The following is a 21,563-nucleotide window of genomic DNA, read 5'->3' as shown; positions in this document are numbered from 1 at the left end:
CTTTCACCTGAAGATCTACTCGTGCAGTGCTTCATTGCTTCTTTTCGGAAAGAAGTGACTTCAGGCTGTCGTCCGTCGCGTCCGTCGCGCCTGTCGCGCCTAGCAACCCTCGTGCAACGAACATACGATTGTCGCCTCGACACGCACCTTCAAATTCATCATGAACATCAATCAGGCGAATGGCTCACTCAAGGCTCCGCAGATAAATGCATTCACTGAGTCTACCTCTCCGCCGCGTAAGGCTTCTGCGCCCGCCGGGAAGGGATTTCTAGGTGGTCTTCTCAGCATTGCTACTAGGTATGATTTTATGCTTACTCCTCACTTGTGCAACCTCTTCTCTCAGGCTACGATTCTGCTGCCGGTGCCAGTCCATCTACCAAATCTTGTACCGAAAGATAGCTCTAGAAGCAGGCAAGGTGCCATCCAAAAGTTGCGGCTACATAAAGTGACACATCCAAAACTTGTTAGAGGATGGTATTCCTGTATAAACTTGAGACGAATACCAATTAGGAGATCGCTGCTTGCAGCAGAAAAACCAGAATAAAGAGTTGGCAGAGAGAAAGAAGACCCAGCGAACCTCCCTTTCACTCTCGGTTGAACACTTCCTCCATTTAGGATTCGAAGAACGGCAACATGGTTAAAATGTAGTTTCGTTCCTTGAGCCCAGGATCCTATTCTTTACGGTTATCTCAACAGTTCGAGAGACATCAGGATTGCCGCTTTCTCTAGGACTACCAAAGCTACTTCGCACGTAATCTTTCGTACAATATTGCTCAATCCTGACTTCCCAGATGTATATATTCGGGCACAGGGTCTACTTGCGGAGCATAACGTAAAGCGTTATCTGACTTGGCACGACAATGCCACCATTGAATGCTCCTAAATAGTCGTCGCGAGACCAGCTAATCCACAGGTTTTCATAGCGGCTGGATATGTCCCGAAGTCGGTTTTGAACGTTCTCAGATATTCCTTAATACCGTGGACTCACTTCCCATTCAATGGACTGGCCTTGCTGCTTACTCTGTGGAAAGCAATTGCAACCCCGAGCGCTTCTTTGTGACAATATTTATGCCGCGATTAAGCAAAGTCCCGTTTACAGATATGTGGGTAGCGTACTAAGGGTCGAAATGCAATCATCCCTAAATTCGATCCTGGCAGGTCCACTGGCAACCGAGCACTCACTATCGACTTTTTTCAAGTTTTTGAATCCAGGCTAACTGTTCACTTGATGGTCTAGGCTACTGCTGTGGTACATGGTAATCACTGCAGTTTTCCGCTGTCCTAGTACGATCGCCAACGTTTCTGATGAATCACCGAAGATCTGTAGGCCATACCTGCATTTTCGGGATCAGGCTATGCCGTATGTTCAGCCTTATTACGACATCTACCTTAAGACTTATATCGATCGGGCCCAACCCCATGTCGACAGTCTGAACAGGAATGTTGTTGCACCGGCTGCTATCTTTGCAAAGGAGAAATACACAGTGTACGGCGCGCCCTGCGTTGCACAGTTGAAGGACTACGCTGAAGGTACGTGGTCCAGCACCCTGAAACCCCGCCTAGAGGTTCGGAGGAAGTGGGCGCGTGCACAATATGACCAGACCTTGGGGCCACATGTGGATCAGGTCTACAGCATCGTAAAGCCATATACCCGCGAAGTGTTCGCTGAGGTGGCACATATGTACGACACCACAATCATACCACTATATTACCGTGCAGTGCCAGTGCTTCATCAGGCATTTAAGCACGGACACCATATTTCTACCGAAATCATCTTTCCGAACGTACGTTATGCGCAGCAAGTTTCGTTCGAGTTTTTGAGACGCAAGCTGTGGCCTATGCTCGTCCTATTGTATGGGGAAAACGTCGAACCACAGCTGACCAAAATAATGGAGCGTGTGGGTCGGTATAAAGACGCGCGCAACATGCAGAATGTTGTAACCGGGGAACTCAACAGCGAGCCTACATCTATGAGCAGCGTCACTGGAAAGGATGTATCTATCACACCTTCAGCATCGGCATCACCCGAGCGGCAGACTGCTATCCCGACCTCGTCCTCAAATCCCGTAGTTGAGGATGATACTCGCGAGAAAATCCAATCTGATCTTAGCGGCTGGAAGCGAAAATTCGCGCTGGCGGCTGAGCGTGGCACCACTGACCTTAGAAATCGTGTCGAGGAAATCACATCACGACAGATCGAAAATCAGGCCCAAGGTGTTGCTAATGGTCTTGTTATCAAACTCGACGAAACAGCCAAGACTGTCATTGATGACGTTAAAGCCAAGATCATCGAATTGATCCAAGATTTGCCGGAAGATGCGGACCAGGATGCTGAAGACGCCTTGTACGAGAAGGTAGTGCAGACAGTCCGTAGTGCGGGCACAGCAATCAAAGAAAAGGCGCAAGCTATTAGAGAATGGGAAAATAAGTATGACGCTGATACTACTTCCCTTGTTACTGCTGCTCTGGAATCTACTCTGAAGATCGTAGATTCGATCCGCGACCTTGGTCTTCAACAAATTGGCATGCGTTGGGCAAACATGGAGGGCGTGACGTACGAGGATTGGGCTACATATCACGATCTAAAGTCTGAATTTGACAGTTGGCGCCACGGAATTGAAGACGCTGCGTTGAAGCACAAGGGGCTTGAAGCTGCCAGAGCTGAGGGCGAACGTGTCCGCGAGGTCGCCATAAGATCGGCACAAAACGCGGTTGCTGAGCTTGTCAGACTTCGAGATGCATCAAAGTGGAAGATTGCAGCACGAGATTCTACAGATGACTTCTCAAGCAAGGTTGTACCGCCAAGAGCGAAGGTGGTTGATGCAAGTCATGGAGATTCGAAGAATGTTGCTCAATCACAGCCATCCGATGGAACAGCGGAGGGACTTTCCGCTGCCGTTGGAGCTGCTACTTCATCGATCGCAGATTTGTTCAAGGATGGTCTTGAAGTCGTCGATGCTTTGACTGAAGAAGCGATGTCTTCCGTCGGGAGTGCCTACGAGAGTGTAAAACTTGCCTCTACGAGCTCAATGGATGATTTGGCCTCTTCCGCGTCGTTTTCAGCTGCAAACGCCCCTCGGAGCGTTTTATCGGCTGCAAAGGACAAGTCAGAGCAAGCTCGCTCTGTTGTCGGCACGCCTGCTCCTGAAAATTCTCAGGCATCCATCTCTGCGAACCTACAACACTCTGAAGCATCTCCTAGCACTCAATCTGTTATATCGAAGTCCTCACCCGACAAGGATGAAGCATTTAACGCGTTTCCCTCCATTTCCCCCCAGGCTCCCTCTATTGCGTCCGACAGCATCTCATCCAATGAACCTGCTAACGAGTTGACTACAGCCTCCTCCAAAGTGTTTGGCATTCCTGGTGCCTTGGCTGCGGATGTTGGACAAAAGCAAATCGTACTTGATCACCCTTTCGATGCTGATGACACATTGTCCGAATACCTTGCCATAGCGGGCGACAAGGGTTCTGAGCTCACGGATGTAGTTAAGGAGGCGCTCAAAGGATTCACTGCTGAACCCACACAAGGCATCGTGGAAGGTATTACCAGCGTGGCCGGTGAACAGATCGCGAGGGCATTAACGGCAGCGAGCGAGGCGCTTTATGGGACACCTACGGGTGAGTTAGAGGGCATTGAAGACAAGTTAACTAAAAGGTACCATGAGGCGGTCACAGCGTACGTATAATCTTTTATCATTCTCATCTTCTCTCTTCTCGACAGCAAGCTTGAACGTAACATGCTATTGTGGACGTATTCAGCATCTCCTGTGCGTTCGTGCTCGAGGGAAACTTACCGACCTCATTCATGGGCCAATGAGGTCGTCCACTAGGGCTTAGCTTCGTTCAAGTTCTGCTTGAATAAACTTCTTCAGACATAATCTGACTATGAACATTTCAGGGCCTCGTATGCAATTTACGGTACACCACAGCCAGTGCTAGCTTCTATTGCCTCCCAAGCGTCTGCGAAGTTCGACGAGGCTGTTAACCTGGCTAAGCAGCAGTACTCCAAAGCTTCAATTGAGGTGGCGGGTACACCAAAGCCGGCTTACGAAGAGGCTATATCGTCTATCGAGTCGTCCTACTCCGAGTCACTATCATTAGCCAGCGAAAAGCTAGAGAGCATCCTTGGCTACACCGCATCAATCACACATTTGTGGGCCAGTCCAACACAGGGTGTCTACGCGTCAGTATCGTCCGTTGCATCCGAAAGACTGCAACAAGGGTTGAGTAAAGCATCATCGCAGTAAGTCCAATCGAAACCCCTCTCTTTTTGGCATTCGGAACAGAGTCTTCAGTTCCGGAAGCATCCCAATCCGTGCGAAGAGTACACCTGGAACAAAAGCGTGGGCGTGCCTGTTGATGATTTGTCTTTGACAAGGCGTGGATTTCCCATGAGGGGGTGCTCCTTCCTTGCGCTTGCACAATCGGCTTGAAGTTCGCGGTTGCTGCAATCGCCACGGGCCAAAACTTGCCCCACCGCGGCATAAGTCCTAGCATGATTATGGTCATTTGTCTCGAAACCGGCCATATGCATGCATAGCCATCGGTGATAGGGCATTCTCACACCCGCTTGATTACCTAGTAATGACTTCGCACCGCTTTCTTCGTTCTTTTCTCCCCTTGCGCTGGCTATGGCCATGCTATCCATGTCCTTGCTATTCATCCCCGATCAGGCAACTCGACCGTTTGTTATTATTTGATGCTGATCACCAACGCACAGGTACGAGAAGGCCAAGTCAGCAGCTGGACTACAGGATCCCCCTGCTCACCAGCAATACCTTGCTGAAGCACAGAAGCAATACTACCAGGGCATCGGCTTTGCCCACGATCAGTATTCGAGGTTCCTGGAAGCGGCATCGACAGCCGTTTATGGCACCCCAACCCCAGCGTATCAAACTTTGCTCGAGTTGGCACAAGCTCAGTATACGGGTGCCGTGTCTGCTGCAAAGTCTGTGTATGATGAATTAGTACAATCGATCAATGAAGTTGTAGATGACAAAGAGAGGTCACCTGCGCAGAGCATTCTCGCTTCAGCGGCATCGCAGTACGAGTTTGCAAAATCGCAAGCTGCAGATATTCTAGCAGCGGCTTCAGCAAGCGCATCGTCAGCAGTCTTCGGCACGTCCGCTGGGAATGTCGAGTATCTTGCCTCTGCTGCTAATGAACAGCTTTTTGGATCAACGACGCCATGGCTAGATGCTGCTGCATCGCGGGCGTCTGCTAACTGGGACTCACTAATCTCAAGTGCTAGCTCTGCTATATATGGTACACCAGCTCCATGGCATGAATCCGCATATTCACAAGCCGGCGAATACGCTGCTCAGGCAACAGATGCCGCAGCGTCTCAGTATGCCGCTCTGGCTGGCTTATTCAATGAGCTACTAGTTGGAAAAGAGCCGGACTTTACTGAGAGTATGATGGCTCGTCTATCCTCGGCGTATTACACGGGTATGCCGAATTACGCATCATCTGCATCCTCTTTGGCAAGTGAGTTGTATGCTTCGGCGTCTAGCGCTGCAAGCTCTGTATTCACTCCTCCACCAACTCTTGAAGTTATTCTCTCAAGGGCCTCTGAGCAGATAAACTCAGTTGTTGATGCGGCGAGTACCCAGATATATGGCACTGAGCCAAATCTCTACGAGAAAGCAAGCAGCGCAGCTGCGGATGCCGCATCGAAAGTGTCGGCTGCCGTTTACGGCACACCCGCATCCTTCTTGGAGAGGGCACAAGCAGGTTTGGCGGATATTGGCGAGAACGCTCAGAAAGCTATCAGTGAGGCTATCTACGGTACATCAACAGGTAGCTTTGAAGCGGCAAGCTCTCTTGCATCCAGCGTCTACTCATCTGTATCGTCTGTTGCGGCAGAAAACGCAGCCACTGTTGCCGAAAAGTTTGCTCAGGGATATTCTGCGGCCGGTTCAAAGGTCTCTGAGGCCGTCTACTACTCCGAAAAGTCAGCCTTAGAGAGTGCACACGCGAGAATACTTGCAGAACTCAGTAGTGCACAAGCGAGATTGGAGGATCTCGCCGCACAAGCTACTGGGTCTATGAAAGATAATGTCAACGCTATGAAGAGCAGAATGGGAGAAGCCGCGGGCAGTGTTAGCTCTGCTGTTGCAAACGTTAAAGATGAGCTGTAAACCGAGTCACGCCGGTTTTCGAATGATTGTGTTGGGTTCGTGACCCTACGGTAGCCGAGACATCATCAAAGGGAATAAAGATGAAACAGCGACATAAGGAAAGAAAAGGAGGAAAAGCTATATGAGGGGAAGACTAAAGAATCGGTGTTTACAAGATTGTGTTGATGACAGAGGGGTTGCAATCTTGATTGCTCTCTCTCATCCATCAAGGGCATCGCCTACATGCATTACGAGACTGATGAAAGCGTTCTGTGTCTGTGGCTGGCTAGTACATGTGTATGAGGTCCTCGATACCCTCTTAATTTTTTTCCATCTCTTCTCGCCGGTCTTTCGCACGGTATTGTCAATGTATGATAGATATCCCATCCAACTTTACTTGCCGATTAATAGTATCTTACTATGTTTCCCAAATGTATTTTTGCCACCTCTTTGTTGTCCCTCCATGTGTTTGTTCTACGCGCGCAAAGATTCCAGCATATCATGATAAAAAGCTTATAAATCTTAGCCATCAAATCGAGTTTTTGAGTGTTGCAGGATTTTCCACGCCGTAAGGGCACCTTCGGCTCGAAGTCTTAGGTCATTAGCAGCGTAGTCTCACAGCAAGCTTACATTGCAAGTTTCGCTCCACTCCAAGTCCATGGTTTAGTTGGATCTTGTACGACAGACAAGCCGGCAGACGGATTCTTTATGGATCCTACCGTTGACGTGGCAATTGGATTTGTCCGGAATAATGTCCACGCTCGCTGATAGGACATGACACCGTTAAAACTACCCTACGCCGACGGGCTCGTTTGTAAGAGGCGAAGGGGCCCCCTTCTCGTCAGGCCGTCGCCTGTAGAAACACAGAAGCACGGCGGGTGCCATGACTGTAGTTCTGAGGGAATCTTTGATCAGCCCGGGCGCAGGGCCTGCTACGAAGTAGTAAAAGAAAGAGGGTTGGAAGAACCGCATCGGTCTCCGTCGAGCGCAGGAAGCCTGAGTCAGAGAAGCGACTGGCGAAGAGGCAGGCGGCGCTTGCTCTTGTAAGATGCAAGGTACCCAGAGAGACTCTGGCTGGCCGAGATGCTCGCTCATCGACGCTTCGAGGGTACGGAGAAGCCTCGAGGGTGCGATGGAGAGAGCCTGCGGAAACGAACCAGCACTAGTACCGGCCTCTGGTGGATTCCTGCTCCCCTCCCCTTGAGTCCTCGTAGGCTGGTGTTACTGGGGGGGTTTCTTCAGTGGGTACGCCAGCCAGGGAGCCCGTAGGCAGCCTCTGGGAGGGCCTTGAGGGTCTGAGGTGGACAGTCCAGGGATAACGGCAAGGCATTCAAGATCTGTTGGACGTCTATTAAAGTCGTCGATGTCTCTTGGGAGGGACTGGATTCTGAATTCTCGACGGCACGACATCGCAGCTGCGTGTCTTGGATACGGAAAAATCTTCTTTCAGCTTGCCGACGTCTGCTACTATGGCAGCTTAGAGCATCGAAATGCCGACTACATTCGGATGACACCTAGAGGGCCCTTCCTCCTGTGAACGGGCCCATTCATGCGACTGTACCGCACGACCGATGGACCTCACCTTTATTGACCAATTTCTTCCTTAATGCTGGGCAGACAGCAGTTGACGCTCAAAGGGAAGGTCACCAACATTTACGCCTCCTAGCTCCGACCAGAGTAGTTCGCCGTCGACAATCTACTACGGCACCGGTGCCCTGTAAACGGTAGTGGATCCCTAAAGCTCCGAAAGTGACTCACCGAGACGGTCTTTGCTCGCGTCCACTCAAGCTCATCTCCCAAGGCAGCAGCTAACCTCGTTGTCCTCGGAAATGGCCAGTGAGAACTAAACAATGCTGTCGCTCCCTAGGGGGGCGGGTGGTTGGAGCGTCGACTATCGACTTCCCAGACTACTGCCCCCGATATTTTGCTCTTGGGAAGGTGGGAATAAGTTCGCTTCATTTCATTACCCGCCCCGTTGTCAATGCTAGAGTGTTGGCAGTTCGGCAAACACTCCGAAGAAGCACCTAATCCCCTAACTTGGTCCTTCCACTGCTCCCCCAAAATGCCCAATTGCTGCCCTAGATTGCCTCACCCATGCCTGCCCTACTTACCGGCCCTAAGATCCGCATGCGACAATAGTAATACCCGTCACATGGACACATCTTCTGCGTAAAAATGGTTCCGATATGGGTCCGCGGTTTCGCCTTTTTAACGATATTAAGAGGCTGTGGTGTAATCCAACGGGACAGACCAAGAGGGATGGTTGCTGCATGAAGCATGAACGGGAATCTTGAAGAAAAAAGCCCGCAAAAGCAGAGTGCTACATTCAATTCATGCTAAGCTCATATTGGTGGCGTGTGGGTTGGATGTGACAGTGCACAGCATGATCTGTGCCACGCAGTTGATGAACCGGGAAATTTAGTGTTTATGCTCCATGGTAGCCGTTAGGCGTTGGAGGAGTATGCGCTTTGAGGCGTCACAACCCGGTATTCGTCACGTAGTGCGGAAAAGTCAACATCGTGGAGGCGTTTTGTGAGCAACGATGCTCCCCTTCGGGGTGTATTCGCGCAAAGAGCGATACGAAACCACATTCGGCTCTACTTTTCGCCTCTGGATGGATGGATGTGCGTCATGGGCTCAGGAGCAAGCAACTATTGACGCCCCTGCGGCGAGCACACACCTGGGGATGGTCAAAAATGCATTTGGAAACTTTGCCGGCGCAAAAGATGGCAGAGAATGGTGCTAACACAAAATGGCGTGCCCGTCGCGGTGGTAATCGAGCTTGGAAATAGCGGTGGCAATGCTGCTTCAGTAAAAAGTCGCCTGACTACACTCTGATCTTCACCAGTCTCTTCCTCTTTTGCATGACACGTAGGCAGCTTTCGTCTCAGACATGCGCGTAGCCAGACTTGGTGATGGCATCTTAACAGTTCCATTATAGGCGCACGGGCCTATCTTGCTCGAGGCGAACAATAGCGTCGTGGCCAGTACGTGGAAACTTTCGCCTTGAAGTGCGTGTTTTCTTTTGTCGGAAAATGTTCGCCGTCGTATGATCCACCGTAAGACCGACCCTAAGGGGACGAGATCAACTAGAAGGCACACGCACAGCTAGGAATGCACGTCCAAAAATTGTGATGTGGTTGTGGTTAGAGGATGGTCGCATTGTTGCCTCCAAGCTGCATGTCTGGACGATGGGATGCGCCAATCACAGTGCGTGAAACGCTGGTCCTTTTCATCTCGACTATTTCGCAGCGTTGTTTGACAGAAACGATACGGAATATAGCTGAGTCTAGACCAAGGAATTTAACCGACGTGAGCGACGCACGAATGGTATCACGCAAAGTGCCTGCAGGAGCCGTTGGAACAGAATAAGCAAGTCATCACGGTTTTTGGCGCTGAGAGACGGTCTGTGACGAAAGAGCCAGCGGGACCAACGGCAGTTCTGGTCGGACTTTGGGGCGAGACAGATGTGCGGATCGCTATTCTTTGAAGGTTGTTTTTTTGGACGGCGCCACTATTCCCGCCATGCGTTGCTCAGCCCATCATTCTCGATCAACGAGCATGGTCTCGCAACTGTGACCCCGCCGTTGCAAGCTGTCAGAATCGAAGCCTCGACCAGGGCTCCCCCTGCGCACAACAAGTGCCGCCATCTAGACAGAACGCCTGGGCGAATGAACTTTCACCTGAAGAACAAGAGCTGGGCGGATGGTCGGATTTATGCACCGTTGCCAAGTCTTCCATGTGCTGAGAGGGATGTTCGACCCTGCGTGATTGACCTCGGTTGCAGTAGTGGTAGCATCATTCGAGAGCGAGAGCTCATGATTGAGCAGAAACGAGATGCCGCACGCTCACGCGCATGCGCAGAAACGCTGGCAGCAAGTGGATGTCCCGATCAGCCACCATTCGTCTCCAAGGAGGAGCGCTACTTGGCCATCGCAAACTGGGCCCCGTGGTCAATGATTGCGAGATCTTGAGATAAAGGTTTTAGATTCCGGGAAATTTCGCTCCTGGTCGACGCTGGCAAAACCCTCAAGGTTGATGCTCGGGAGCTTGGGAGTTCCCCCTTCGAGCGACGGCATGGGAGCCTGGAGAGCACTCCGAGGAGGACAAGGCCCTCCCCGCTGGGTGGGCACGGGCTTGAGCAGTGAAGGCCGATTGTACGTATCGGAATCAGGCTGGAGACCACTGTCTGCCTCTGTCTTCGCGTACGATCGATGCGGTCTTTTTCTTTCCCGCCGTGCAAATCCGGCCGCGCATTGAAGTCGGACGAGGCAGAATCAGCAGCCCGCAAGTGCGGGTTCCAGCTGTCTAACCGAGCTTTCCGCAAACGTCATGTGGAACGTGTCGAGCAGAAATGCAGTGCGTCAGCTTTTCGAATCTCCGCTGGGAGAACGAGTCGCAAGGTCAGAGAACGAAAAAGAGGCGTTCCCGACAAAGCGGAACACAAAAGCGGGTCCTCCGTGCAAAATACCTGTCAGCGGCACGAACTGTCTAATATTGAAGGGGGAACCGCCAGAGAAACTAAAACCCTCTACAGGCCGGGGCATTGACGCCTCGCCAGCTCCCTGCTCCATCGCTCTCGGACGCACGAGGTTGGCGTCCAGGGCCCGTTGAGCGTCCACAGAACTGAGATCACCGATGGTTGCTTTTTTGACAGGCAGGCCCGGCGCTCAGCCTGGCGGCCCTGTCACCAGCGTGATTCTTCCAGCCTCGTGCGATTTGTTTGGAAGCCAAAGCCTGTTCGCGCCATCGGGGCAAACGCACGTCACACGATCTGATAAAGGGCGTCGATGACACCTCGACCAGACGAGAGCGTCCATCACAAGTGAGCGAACTGAGTGCGTGTGTGTGTGTGAGAGAGAGAGAGTGAGAGAGAGAGAGAGAGAGAGAGGGAGGGAGGGAAGAGACCAAAAGAGAAACGGACATGGAAGGGAAAGAAGGGAGTTTGCTCGGACGAATTTCCAGTTTGTAATAACAAAGCAGGTTTTTAGAGCCATCGGTAACAGCGCTTCCCATGCCCGCGCTCACTTTCGTCGTTGATCACAACTACGGAGTACACGTTGGGAAAATCTAGTCCATCACTCTTTGGCATCGAGCCGCAATTTGTGGTGAGCGCGCGCACTGGTCACGCACAATTTCGTGCGCGCGAAATTGCGGACGATAAGGACGATGGTTGAGAGTTTCATCGGCAAACGGAAGGATAATAAAAATTTGTGTGGTATACGTGCTGCGACGGCGAACAAAGGTGATGCGTCCGATCCGCGATGGAGAATGCGAAAACGCACACAAGTCGGTTGTGCTACGCTCTCAATATTTGGCCGGTGGAAACTCACCGACAAAACCCGGAGAATGGCCGAACGCAAAAAAGCGTTTCAAGCACGGGCGATGAGCTCTCGTCGTGCAACGACGGTTTCACCAAAAAGACTGGTCGCTGCTGCGCTGCCTCCAAACGGCGCCGTTATCGATATGAGCCAGAGACGCAAGTGGTTGCGGCAAATTGAGCTTCCCGCGCAGAGCGAAGAGGCAAAAGAGAGAGAGGTGAGATGGTGCCAAGGCAGAAGACGGGGTCTGTGCAAAAAAGGTTCGGGAGATGTCTGATTCCAGACATGGCCGTGAGCGTTCTGAGTCTTCTCGTCCGAGTCTTGAGCGGCCCCGAATCGCACCAAGTACAACTCTTTGACGCGCCGGCGCGTCGGCAGAGATTGTGCGGAGTGAGCAGAAAGGCGCCGGGCGCATTGATTTCACGATATACGAGAGGGGGGGGGAAGGTGGGAGACGTTTGATTGAGCGAGAGCCGTATGTGCCCCGTCCCATTACTTAATTTACGCCCTCCACGCACACAGCAAAGGAAAAAAAAAGGTGGGCCTCGAGTCAACATCACAAATCTCATCTCGTGCGTGATCACAGGTAATGGAGCGTGGTAAATTGCAGCGGACGGAACGAACCTTAAGATGGCGCAAGACCAGGAAAGGATGGTCGCGACTGGGGTTCGTGAATGTGAGTGCGTGTGAGTGAGTGAGTGGGAGAGTTTGCGTGTGTGAGTGTCGGCATCGCTGGTACAAGGACCCAACCACACACAAACTAAGCGAGCGCTTATGTGGGCACAAGTGACAAATGGGGCAAGCTGCTTCTGTTACACGGTAAAGGCCGGCTGCGGGCGTCGTATTGCGTTTCTTTACGACCGGTTCAGTGTTTTGATCTAAGCGATCGAACGATGGTTAGTCTGATGCAAGCATACCCTCGTCAGCAGAGAGCGTTATCAGGTCATTCGATTATGCTAAGCGGGTCAGAATCGATAAAAAAAAAAGGCAGCGTCTTCCATCTTCTTCGTCTGATGGCATTTGGTTGGCTTGCATCACTCGATATCAAAGAGTAATGAGCGGACTGGCCGATCTGCGGTCGTAGTCTTGCACCAAGAAAAAAGTTTGATGTTCTGAGTCACGAGCGGGTCGTCGTCAATGCATCCTGAGATGTAACACCTATATCCAGCAAAGCTGATGATAGGTGGAAAAGGTCGTCGTCAGAGGACACTCGCTTCAGCAGCTGACTTTTGCTGCCTCGGGTTTCGATCGGTTCAGAATCTGCGCATAAACGGCACGCCATCTCATCTCAGACACGCAGGACGAGATGACGACGAACAGGTCGCGTCCACCTTACTGGTGCGAACCGTCGGTCACAGAGAAGCCTCGCATGAATGACAGGAGTGTCGAGTAATTAGCGGGCGTGTTTTGGAAACGGCGGCCGTCTTTCTCGACGACATCAGCATCATCGCCGGCGTCGCGATGGAAAGCCCAGAACCGCCGGCTATGCACACATCGTACGCAAAAGAGAGTGGCAGTGAAACCGTTGCACGTTCTGTTCTCGATTTGACAACAAAGCAGCCCGTCAGCGTGTGCCTGCGGGGTTCGTCTGATGGTGGACTTCTGGCTGGCCAGCTTAGTCTGCTTAGGCTCCAAGTGGCTGAATCTGAAACTCTCGCAAACGCATGTCCATGACTTACATAACGCAGCACATTAGTGCGTTTTAAACGTCTCATGGCGTAAGCGTACCGAAATGAAAAAAATATGGGTAAAATTGGCGGGCCGGGCATGTATGGTATGGTCCAGAGAGGGCACGGTACCGAAGGTGAGACTGACGAGCACCGTCAGAAGTACGATGCAAGAGATGCACGGAGAGCCCGTCTTGCTCGCAACGCTATCTGCGGATGAACAAAGAGGCAGAAAGTGTGGAACCTGAGCGTCCCTTCTTCCTTCTTGCTGCCGCTCGCAGAAGGCTCCCACAGTATGAACTGCGATCCATCACGGCATGCGTACTGAACGGCAGGATCCGCCGTCAGCTTTTTTAATTTTTCTTGTGCAATCGTTTGAGCACATCATAATCATGAGCTTCAGCAAGCCGGCCATAGGCCACAAACCTCGCATCGATCTGTAGTAGTGTACCAGCGCATGAACTGGAGGAGAGTCAATAAAAAAAAGCGCCGAGGATGGCTCCGTAAGGTAAATTAGATTTCAAAGCACTCGGCTGGGCTTCACGGGCACCACCAGTCTCCTCCCACCTCCCCAACAGTGTATCTGATTCCACGCGACAACCCGGCGCCGCCACGCAGAAGCGACTAGGCCGAGAGCGATTTAGATCGCGCAACCTTGCCTTCGCGCGCCCAACGGCTTTCCAGGCCGGCTGTCGTTCTCGATCGTCATTTGGTCGTTGAAAGCGGGTCGACAGCTCTGGTTCCCATTGCTTGCGTGCGCGCGCCCCAGCCCGCGAGCCAGCCAACCAGCCTCCAGGCCGTTCAGAAGACGATTGCGTTCCCGTCCCTCCATCCGTCTTTCCCGCCCTCAGAACACAATCGTCGAACTACTATTTTGGAGCGGGCGGGGGCAGGAGGGACGTAGGCGCAGGCAGTTCGTGTCGCGGTGTCATCGCCTCGCACATGCACACTACACACCCACACACCCGCACGCCCGCCTCTGCCGGCAGCTTGCTGGAGCAGAAGCCGCCGCTGCCCAATCGCGAACGGGCAGGCATCTGATCGGGATTTCCAAGTGTCGAGTTTGCAGGCCCCAGCCCCTCGCCGGCGTCTCAATCTCTCCTCAGACGAGCAGGCCCTAGGACCACTCGCCCGAGAGCACCGACGGCCGCGGGCCAAGGGTGGGCTGCTCAGTGGCCGCTCGAAGTGGCAAGGACTCCGTCCGTAGCGCATACGACAGGGCCAGGGCGACGACCATTTCCTCTCTAAAGCGCTCGATCCAAGCCGTCGCGTCCTCTTCACGTTTCGATCGTGCTCTGGCCACTGGGCCGCTCTCTTCCCTTCGTCTTGCCGCCGTGCGGGCGTGTGTGGGCGTTGCGTGCGGTGGCGCGAGGGCTTGGGGGTGGCCGGCACCGCAGCCGCGCCGCCGGACTGGCCACAGTGTTCTTTTCCCTCCGCTCGTCGTCGACGAGCGTCGCGCGCTGTGTCGGAGCCGGGGCCGCGGCGAGCAAAGCGGTAACGAAAAAAAATTATCTGCACGCCCGACCAGGATCCGCAAGCCCCCGGGCGCGCTCTCTTTTCCTCCTCTGCCGTGCATGCTCCGCGCGCCGTTAGCACAACGCAGCCTTAATTTATTTCCACTCGCAGGCCGACCGGGGTATTTCTGTCACTGACTGCTCACCTTGCTTCCCTGTCACTTCCTGTCAACATCTGATGCCCGCACCGTCTGCCCGCCAGCGAGCGCGCGTTGCTGCACAGTCGTCGCTCTTCTCTCTGTCCTGCCCAACGCACCGCTCTCACGGACGAGCGCTCGTCCTCGACCCGCTCTCTCCGCCGCTGCTGCGCTCGCCCAGCCGCCCGTCCTCGCCCTCGGCCTCGTCTGGGCTGGCGTACGCGTCGCCGACCCCGTTTCGTTTCTCTCTCTAATCGCCAAGGCACGCAATCCGCCGACAGGGTGCCCCGGCGCGCGTCCTGTGCTGTGTCGTCGGCCCATTCTTCGTTTTGCTCTGCCATCTGGCTCGTCTGCGCTTTTGCTCTCTGAAAGCCCAGCACGGACGCTGCCCTCGACCTGGTCGCCTTTTCTTTTCCCAGCTTCCCTGCCCACCCCCGTTGAACATCCCATAACCCTCCAGGCCGGGATTGTTGGCGCGACCCCCAAGACAGAACAGAGACTGTCGCCCGCGATCACAATATAATGTCGCCAGCTTCGCGACATGAGGGGGCCAAGAGCCCTCCCAGCTATAAGGAAGAGCCAGCTCCTGTGGCGGACGAAGACCTGGTGAGTAGGCCTCCCTGTCAAGCGTCCATCAGAAAAAAAGTTCCCGAGACCTCCCCCGTCCCCAGCCTGCTTTGCACCGGATTCTGCGTTGCTGCATTGTTCGCATTTGGCTTTCTTGCAACCTTTAACCTTCCGATCCCACGCGAGCCGTTGAAGCGTCGCAACCGTCTCGCTCGTTTGCTTTTGCTTTCTTCTACTCTCTTTCCCTTCGACCCGTCATCCAACTCCAAGGTCAAGGCTACCCGTTGCGCCTCCATCCAACCCGCTCCGTTCGTTGATTCAACCCTTCGACCACAGCTCCGACTCCAAATCCTCCATCAGACCATCCGCGTCTGGCTGCTGTTGATTTGTTTTTTGGGCCGCCAACCTCACCTGCATCCGCGCTCGAAGGCTAGGAAAAAGAGAAGACCGTTGCGGCCTCAACACGCTCTTGCTTGCGCATGCATCTGCTCGCGCAGCTCTCTGCGCACAAAGCCGCCGCATAACGGGCTATCCTCGTTACCCCAGCTGAAGCGCGCACGCCTACATGGTATGCCCTCTCACCCGCCAAGCTACCTGTCCTTCCTACCCTTAGCCTGTTCCCTGCACACGCCAGCCCGCCCGCACTTCCTTGTTGTCGTTTTCTGTCAATCCAGCTTCTCCTACCCTCTGCACCTGCCCGCACCCACCTAACAGTGCGGGCACCCCCCCCCCCCCCCCCCCCCCCCCCCCCCCCCCCCCCCCCCCCCCCCCCCCCCCTCGCCCACGCTCTGCCACCACCATCCGCCATTTACCAACACCACGCCTCCACTATCGAACACGCAATCCTTCCTCCATAAAACAACTTCGACAGAAGCCCTGCCTGGTCTACTACAACCTGCACACACACGGCTTCTTGCTGCTGCTGCTGCTGCTGCTGCTGTTGTTGTTGTTGTTGGTTGTGGGTGGTGTTTGTATCATTGTTAATTACTTCCCCTAACGCTGTCTTTCTTAAACAACCTTCACCTCCCCCTCCCACCCACGTTACTATTCTCTTGCACGATCTCTTCAACGTCCTCCCTTTTGTTATAACGACAAAAGATCCTGGCTCTCCCACTCAGCTTCCTACCACATCATATGCGAGGCCACTGCAACTGCGACAGCTAGCGCATTTCATGCTTTCACACCGCCACTGCGCGTAAAATTTGGGTCCGTCTCCCGCGTAGTGCGTTGTGGCTGCCTTACAAAACACTGGCCTGGGCATCCTTTCATAACCACGCTTCACTTTTCGTTGTTGATTCAAGAGACTTGTTCGCTGTTTTAGGCTTTGATCGCTTGATGCCCAAGGCGATGCGCTGTTGCGTAGTCTAACTGAAGCACAGCTCGCCGAGGTACACCTCGCAACATTTACCCTCGCGCACGCAGGCTGGGAACAATTACCCTTTCACTCAAATCTTCTTCTGTTTCGACGTTCTCACAAAACAAAGTTCTCGCATCGCGCATCTTTCTTTTTTCTTCATCTTGTTTGCAAAGTTTACTGACATACCTATGCGTCTAGCATCATCCCCATCACGGCTTACCACCGCCGCAACATCTGCAGCACCCTAGATCAGGTGTAATTCAGCATCAACCCGGTTCGCCCCATCAGTCTCAGACGGGACATCAAGGTCATTATCCCTCACCTCACATCCCCAGCCACAGCCTGCCCCCGCAGCATCAATCGCCGTACGTTCAGGCGCTTCCAGGTCAACCAGGGCAGAACCAACCTGAGGTCCCGTACTACACGCATCCAAGCCCCTACAGCTCTAACAGCGCTGCTTCTGGGAACTACTCTTCTTCTGGTATGTCAAAAAAACTGCAAGTTCTGCTCTTCTTCGCATCAAACCTCCCCCGGCCACTTGCCGCGTCTGAGCGCGATGTTTTGATTCTCCCAGCTTTTCACGCGTCCTTTCGACTCTCGAACTGCTCAATCCCCCCCCAAACGAGGTAGCTAACAAGTTCGTACAGAGCAGATTGATCCGATGGCTACTGCTGCCATGAATAGGTACCCGCTTCCCAACGTGGGAAGCTACCACACCCCACAATCAGCATCCCCAGCTTCGGTTCAGTCCCCACAGCACGATCCTTCGGGAAGGCCGCTCTATTCGCATCCCCAGCAGATGTACCCGCCGTACCAGCAGTATGCCGTTCAGCAGCCATCTCCGTATGCCCATCCAGGTGCTCCTCAGCCAGGGCCGATGAACACCGGATTCATGTCCCAGCCAGGCCCTGGATCTGCACTTCAGCACACGTCGCACCCCGTGACTTCAGCTATGACCGGCAGCCCGGGCAACAAGATGCCGCAGAGCCAGATGCAGAGACCCGGCCCCGGTATGAGCCCGGCGTCAGCGCCTCAGGGAGGACCGCCGCCCGGCATGCACCAAGGACCCAGCGGAGGGTCGAGTGGGATCAATCCTAACGCCGCGCCTGGTCCCATCCCGGCGACGACGCCGCTGGTTGTTCGTCAAGATCAGAACGGGGTGCAATGGATCGCTTTCGAGTACTCGAGAGATCGCGTGAAGATGGAGTACACGATCCGGTGCGACGTGGAGTCGGTAAACACAGATACTCTGCCACAAGAATTCAAGACTGAGAACTGTGTTTACCCTCGGGCATGCTGTCCCAAAGACCAGTACAAGGGCAACAGACTGCACTACGAGACGGAATGCAACACGGTTGGTTGGGCGCTGGCGCACCTTAATCCGTGCTTGAGAGGCAAGCGCGGTCTCATACAGAGGGCGGTGGATAGTTGGCGAAACAGCAACTCGGATCCGCGCCTGAGGAGCAGACGCGTTCGAAGAATGGCAAAGATCAACAGTAGGAAGTCAATGTCGACAGCTCCTGGTGCACACATGGCCGGGCCGGCAGGCCCTGGGCCAGCAGGGATGCCACCCTCAGGCTTAGCAGCTCCAGGGCCAAGGCAACCTGCTATGGGCATGGGTGGGCAGCACATCATCCATCACCATGATCAGGCTGGAGGACCCCACGGAGGGGCTGACGACGTTAGCGGTATGTTCCATCACCAGATGTGATTATGTGTTTCTACTTTGCTCGGACATGATAATGGGTCAATTTGAAGGGCACCTTTCCTTCCCAAATTCACTTCACTGTGTAAATTACATTCATGATGTAACATGCTTGGACCCCATCACGGAATCTACACAAACAACCTCACAAACACCAAGAAAAAAAAAAAACATTCGCACGCAACGCAACCAAAGAAAACAAAAACCACCGGGTGGGTTATGCCAACGTGCAAGCTAATTTTTCTATTTCGTTCTTTAGCGTCCAATGATTACAATGACGGCTCAGTTACGCATCATCATCACGCCCCAACCGGCGCCAGCAACGCGCCCACAGAAGTACGACAGGCGAACAACTTCTACCCTACATATCCAAGCAGCCAGTCAATGGTGAATGCAGGCCTGCCAGCTCCAGGCGACGGGATGGAGCACCTAGCCCATGCACCTGTCCATGCCGCGACCACAAGCGCCACTACGAAGGACGACGAAGAAGTAGACACAGTCGCGCTCTTTGGCGATTTACCGGAGGCAAAGCGACGCAAGTTCATTCTCGTAGACGATGCTCAGCGCGGCACCCGCGTGCGAGTGCGCGTTATGCTTGACCAGGTCCGCATGCACGAGATGCCGGACTCTTACCGCAAAAATAACTCGGTGTACCCGCGCTCCTGGTACCCGACTGAGATGCAATCCCCTCCTCCGTCTCCTAGGCGAGGCCGCTGGCCGGACGATGTGGATGCGGACCAGGAGGGAACGCCGGCAGCGCGCACACTAGTCCATGTGCCGCTTTTGGACGGATCCGATGCGAAGCTTCCCGTGCCGCGGATGAGCAAGGCGAAACGCAACAAGGAAGTCACGCTCAACGACCTTGGCTATCGAATGAGCTGGAGTCAGAGTCGCGTCTTCTCCGGTCGGACACTGTTCCTGCAGCGCTCCTGTAAGCAATTGCTTTCTTCTTTTCAAAGAGAACACGGCATAAAAACCAGAATTCTGTTCCACGGTAACGCTAACGGTACCACAGTGGACGCTTATCGAAACAAAATGCGAAGCACCATGGTAGCCGCCGGCCAAGACGTGACCACAATTGCGCCGCACTTTGAAACGAGAGTAGGGAAGCGAAAATGGATCGAGAGGAGCAAGAGGGCAAAGCGAGAGGCCTCTCCTTAAAGAGAACAAATTGGCTCACGCAATAACGGCCCCCTACCCCTCGAGCGTTCGGTTAAAAGCGTTGGAGCCCATGGTACATCATCAGCGCCGTTTTTTCCTCTCTTGATTCACATCCCTGCAAAACGCCCGGCTCGCATGGGTCATCTAACCTCTTCCCCACCTCCACTAAACCTCATTCAGAAACACTCTGGTTTGACTCCCTGGATCTAATCCATGTTGACAGCCCGGGGCGTGAGGCCCTTGTGGTATCTTCCCCCGCTTAACATGTCTTTCTATCATCTCTTTCACCTCCGGCCAACCACGCCCAGTGCGCCGAGTCTTCTCCCCCCCCCCCCCTTCTCTGCATCTGGAATAGTGGCAGGCACCAGGGGGGAGGGGGGCTGATTTTCTACATCTGGTCTCTCTCCTTCCCAGCCCGATACCTGGACGGTCTCGAAAGAAGCACTGCTGGCGCCACTTGTTCTTGGAACTGGCGTTCGGCTGCTGCTTGGCCCGCGACATGGCTTGTCCAGTTTTCCGAATAGAAGTTATCTGTGTTTTGGCAAAGACAAAATACTTCAAATGGAAGTCGTTTCACTGACTCGACGACCCGTGGCTGGACGATAGCGGATATCCATATCCATGATGTCGGACTCTTCCCCATAATGAGATATATCCATATACGTATTTCGAATGATTTAAGAGTACACATTTTTTTTGGGAGGGTCGGGTTTCTGAGGATAGGTACGGCGTTGGCTCTATTTCATCTTTACGGAAAGCATTACGGGTACAGCAGGTTTTTTTTTTTCACTTACTATGCGAAGAAAGGATTTTGTGAGAAGGGGTGGGTCTGCATGACAACTGATAATCCTTCACGATTTCATGACACACGAGCAAGGACATACCGGTTATTGTCATTGACGCTATGGATGTACGCTATCTCTTGAGCGCGTCGAGAACGCCGACATCCGTGTGTAGATCAGATAAAGTAGTGGACCAATGGCCTCAATTTCTTGTCAGACTTGATAGGATCGCATGGCTTTCTTTGAGCGCGCTGAGCGCAAGTCAAGCAGGTTTGCTTTTCATGGAGTGACCCTGTTGAGTTGTGTTCTCACAGGAGGTGAATTTGGCGTACCACGCGTGTCCGAACGTTTGATAGCAGGGATCACAAATGTCTGCACTCTGTACAATCCAAGAAATTCTCCGAAAGAGAAAAAGCAGACAAGGTTCCCACCTTTGGCTCCGTGCCCTGGGTACAGCGAAACCACTCTCCCCTCCCCACTTCAGGGCCAGGACCAGTCCACGCTGCAAGGAGTTGCATGTTTGGCACATCCCCCTCACCAAGCTCCTCGGATGCAGGTACCACAGAGACTCTTAGCCAAGGCACTTCTTCCTCATCTGATGAAGCAAAGCATGGCAAGGTGGCAAGGGGGAGGGGAAGAAAAGGAAAGGATGAAGAATGGGGCGTGGGGCCGTAGCAGTTAGTAGCAGTCGTTCTACTCTTTTCATCTCAACTTGGCATCGGATCGCCCGATTTTGACAGCCGTTGACAGGTGGACTCTGGACTTTTTTTTTAAGAGGGAAAAGGGGGGGGGGGGGGGGGGGGGGCTTTTTCTTTTACTCTTTTTTTGTTTCCTTCTAAAAGAAAAAAAAAAGTCAAAAAAAAACGAGCATAAATGAAATAGATTAATTAATTCATCCATTGCTCGGGCTTCACTTTGACGAGCTGATTTGGGTCTCTCTGGACACTGCGGAAGCCTCGCGCTCCTCCTTCTCTCGCACGCAACCCAACACTCAAAAGTCAATTCAAAGAGAAACACGTCCACAAACAGAGGTGCTTACACACGCACGAATCCGTAGACTCCACACGCTTTTTTTTCCCTTCCCGGAGCGGCGGCGGTCTTCATGCGGTAGGCGAGATTACTGGTGGCTTGCCAGGGTCGAGTCGCTCGCAGAAGCGAACTGAGAGTTCCCACACAACAACCACCGGCCCCCGCCACACACAAACGCCTCCCCCCCCCCCCTCCCTCTTT

General features: G+C 53.4%; 4 protein-coding genes across 4 annotated transcripts; 3 read left to right on the top strand and 1 right to left on the bottom strand.

Annotated features, from left to right (window-relative positions):
- Window positions 1-160: 160 nt before the first annotated feature.
- PV09_04285 (uncharacterized protein) lies at window positions 161-449 on the top strand (the record flags this gene model as incomplete). The annotated part of the gene is made up of 2 exons (XM_016357608.1): window positions 161-297; window positions 344-449. The coding sequence occupies 2 exons, from the start codon at window positions 161-163 to the stop codon at window positions 447-449; spliced, it is 243 nt and encodes an 80-aa protein (XP_016214400.1).
- Window positions 450-1,253: 804 nt separating this feature from the next.
- On the top strand, window positions 1,254-6,143 carry PV09_04284 (uncharacterized protein; the record flags this gene model as incomplete). The annotated part of the gene is made up of 3 exons (XM_016357607.1): window positions 1,254-3,679; window positions 3,902-4,246; window positions 4,724-6,143. The coding sequence occupies 3 exons, from the start codon at window positions 1,254-1,256 to the stop codon at window positions 6,141-6,143; spliced, it is 4,191 nt and encodes a 1,396-aa protein (XP_016214399.1).
- Window positions 6,144-6,268: 125 nt separating this feature from the next.
- Window positions 6,269-7,498, bottom strand: PV09_04283 (uncharacterized protein). The gene is made up of 2 exons (XM_016357606.1): window positions 6,753-7,498; window positions 6,269-6,634 (listed from the first exon to the last, which is right to left on the bottom strand). The coding sequence occupies exon 1, from the start codon at window positions 7,215-7,217 to the stop codon at window positions 6,912-6,914; it is 306 nt and encodes a 101-aa protein (XP_016214398.1). The 5' UTR covers window positions 7,218-7,498; the 3' UTR covers window positions 6,269-6,634; window positions 6,753-6,911.
- Window positions 7,499-14,685: 7,187 nt separating this feature from the next.
- PV09_04282 (uncharacterized protein) lies at window positions 14,686-19,887 on the top strand. The gene is made up of 5 exons (XM_016357605.1): window positions 14,686-15,896; window positions 16,884-17,166; window positions 17,333-18,373; window positions 18,650-19,321; window positions 19,406-19,887. Exons 1-5 carry the CDS (start codon window positions 15,894-15,896, stop codon window positions 19,549-19,551), a joined length of 2,145 nt encoding a protein of 714 aa, XP_016214397.1. The 5' UTR covers window positions 14,686-15,893; the 3' UTR covers window positions 19,552-19,887.
- Window positions 19,888-21,563: the final 1,676 nt, after the last annotated feature.

The sequence above is a fragment of the Verruconis gallopava genome, assembly GCF_000836295.1.
Source record: "Verruconis gallopava strain CBS 43764 unplaced genomic scaffold supercont1.12, whole genome shotgun sequence".
Taxonomy (NCBI): domain Eukaryota; kingdom Fungi; phylum Ascomycota; class Dothideomycetes; order Venturiales; family Sympoventuriaceae; genus Verruconis; species Verruconis gallopava.
This window is presented reverse-complemented; position numbering and strand designations above follow the sequence as displayed.

Bases quoted from the DNA above. Each gene is read 5' to 3' on its own strand.
- PV09_04283 (XM_016357606.1), bottom strand. From the start codon at position 7,217: ATGAGCGAGCATCTCGGCCAGCCAGAGTCTCTCTGGGTACCTTGCATC.
- PV09_04282 (XM_016357605.1), top strand. The intron at 17,167-17,332 runs GTATGTCAAAAA...AAGTTCGTACAG, and splicing joins TGGGAACTACTCTTCTTCTG to AGCAGATTGATCCGATGGCT. The intron at 19,322-19,405 runs GTAAGCAATTGC...ACGGTACCACAG, and splicing joins ACTGTTCCTGCAGCGCTCCT to TGGACGCTTATCGAAACAAA.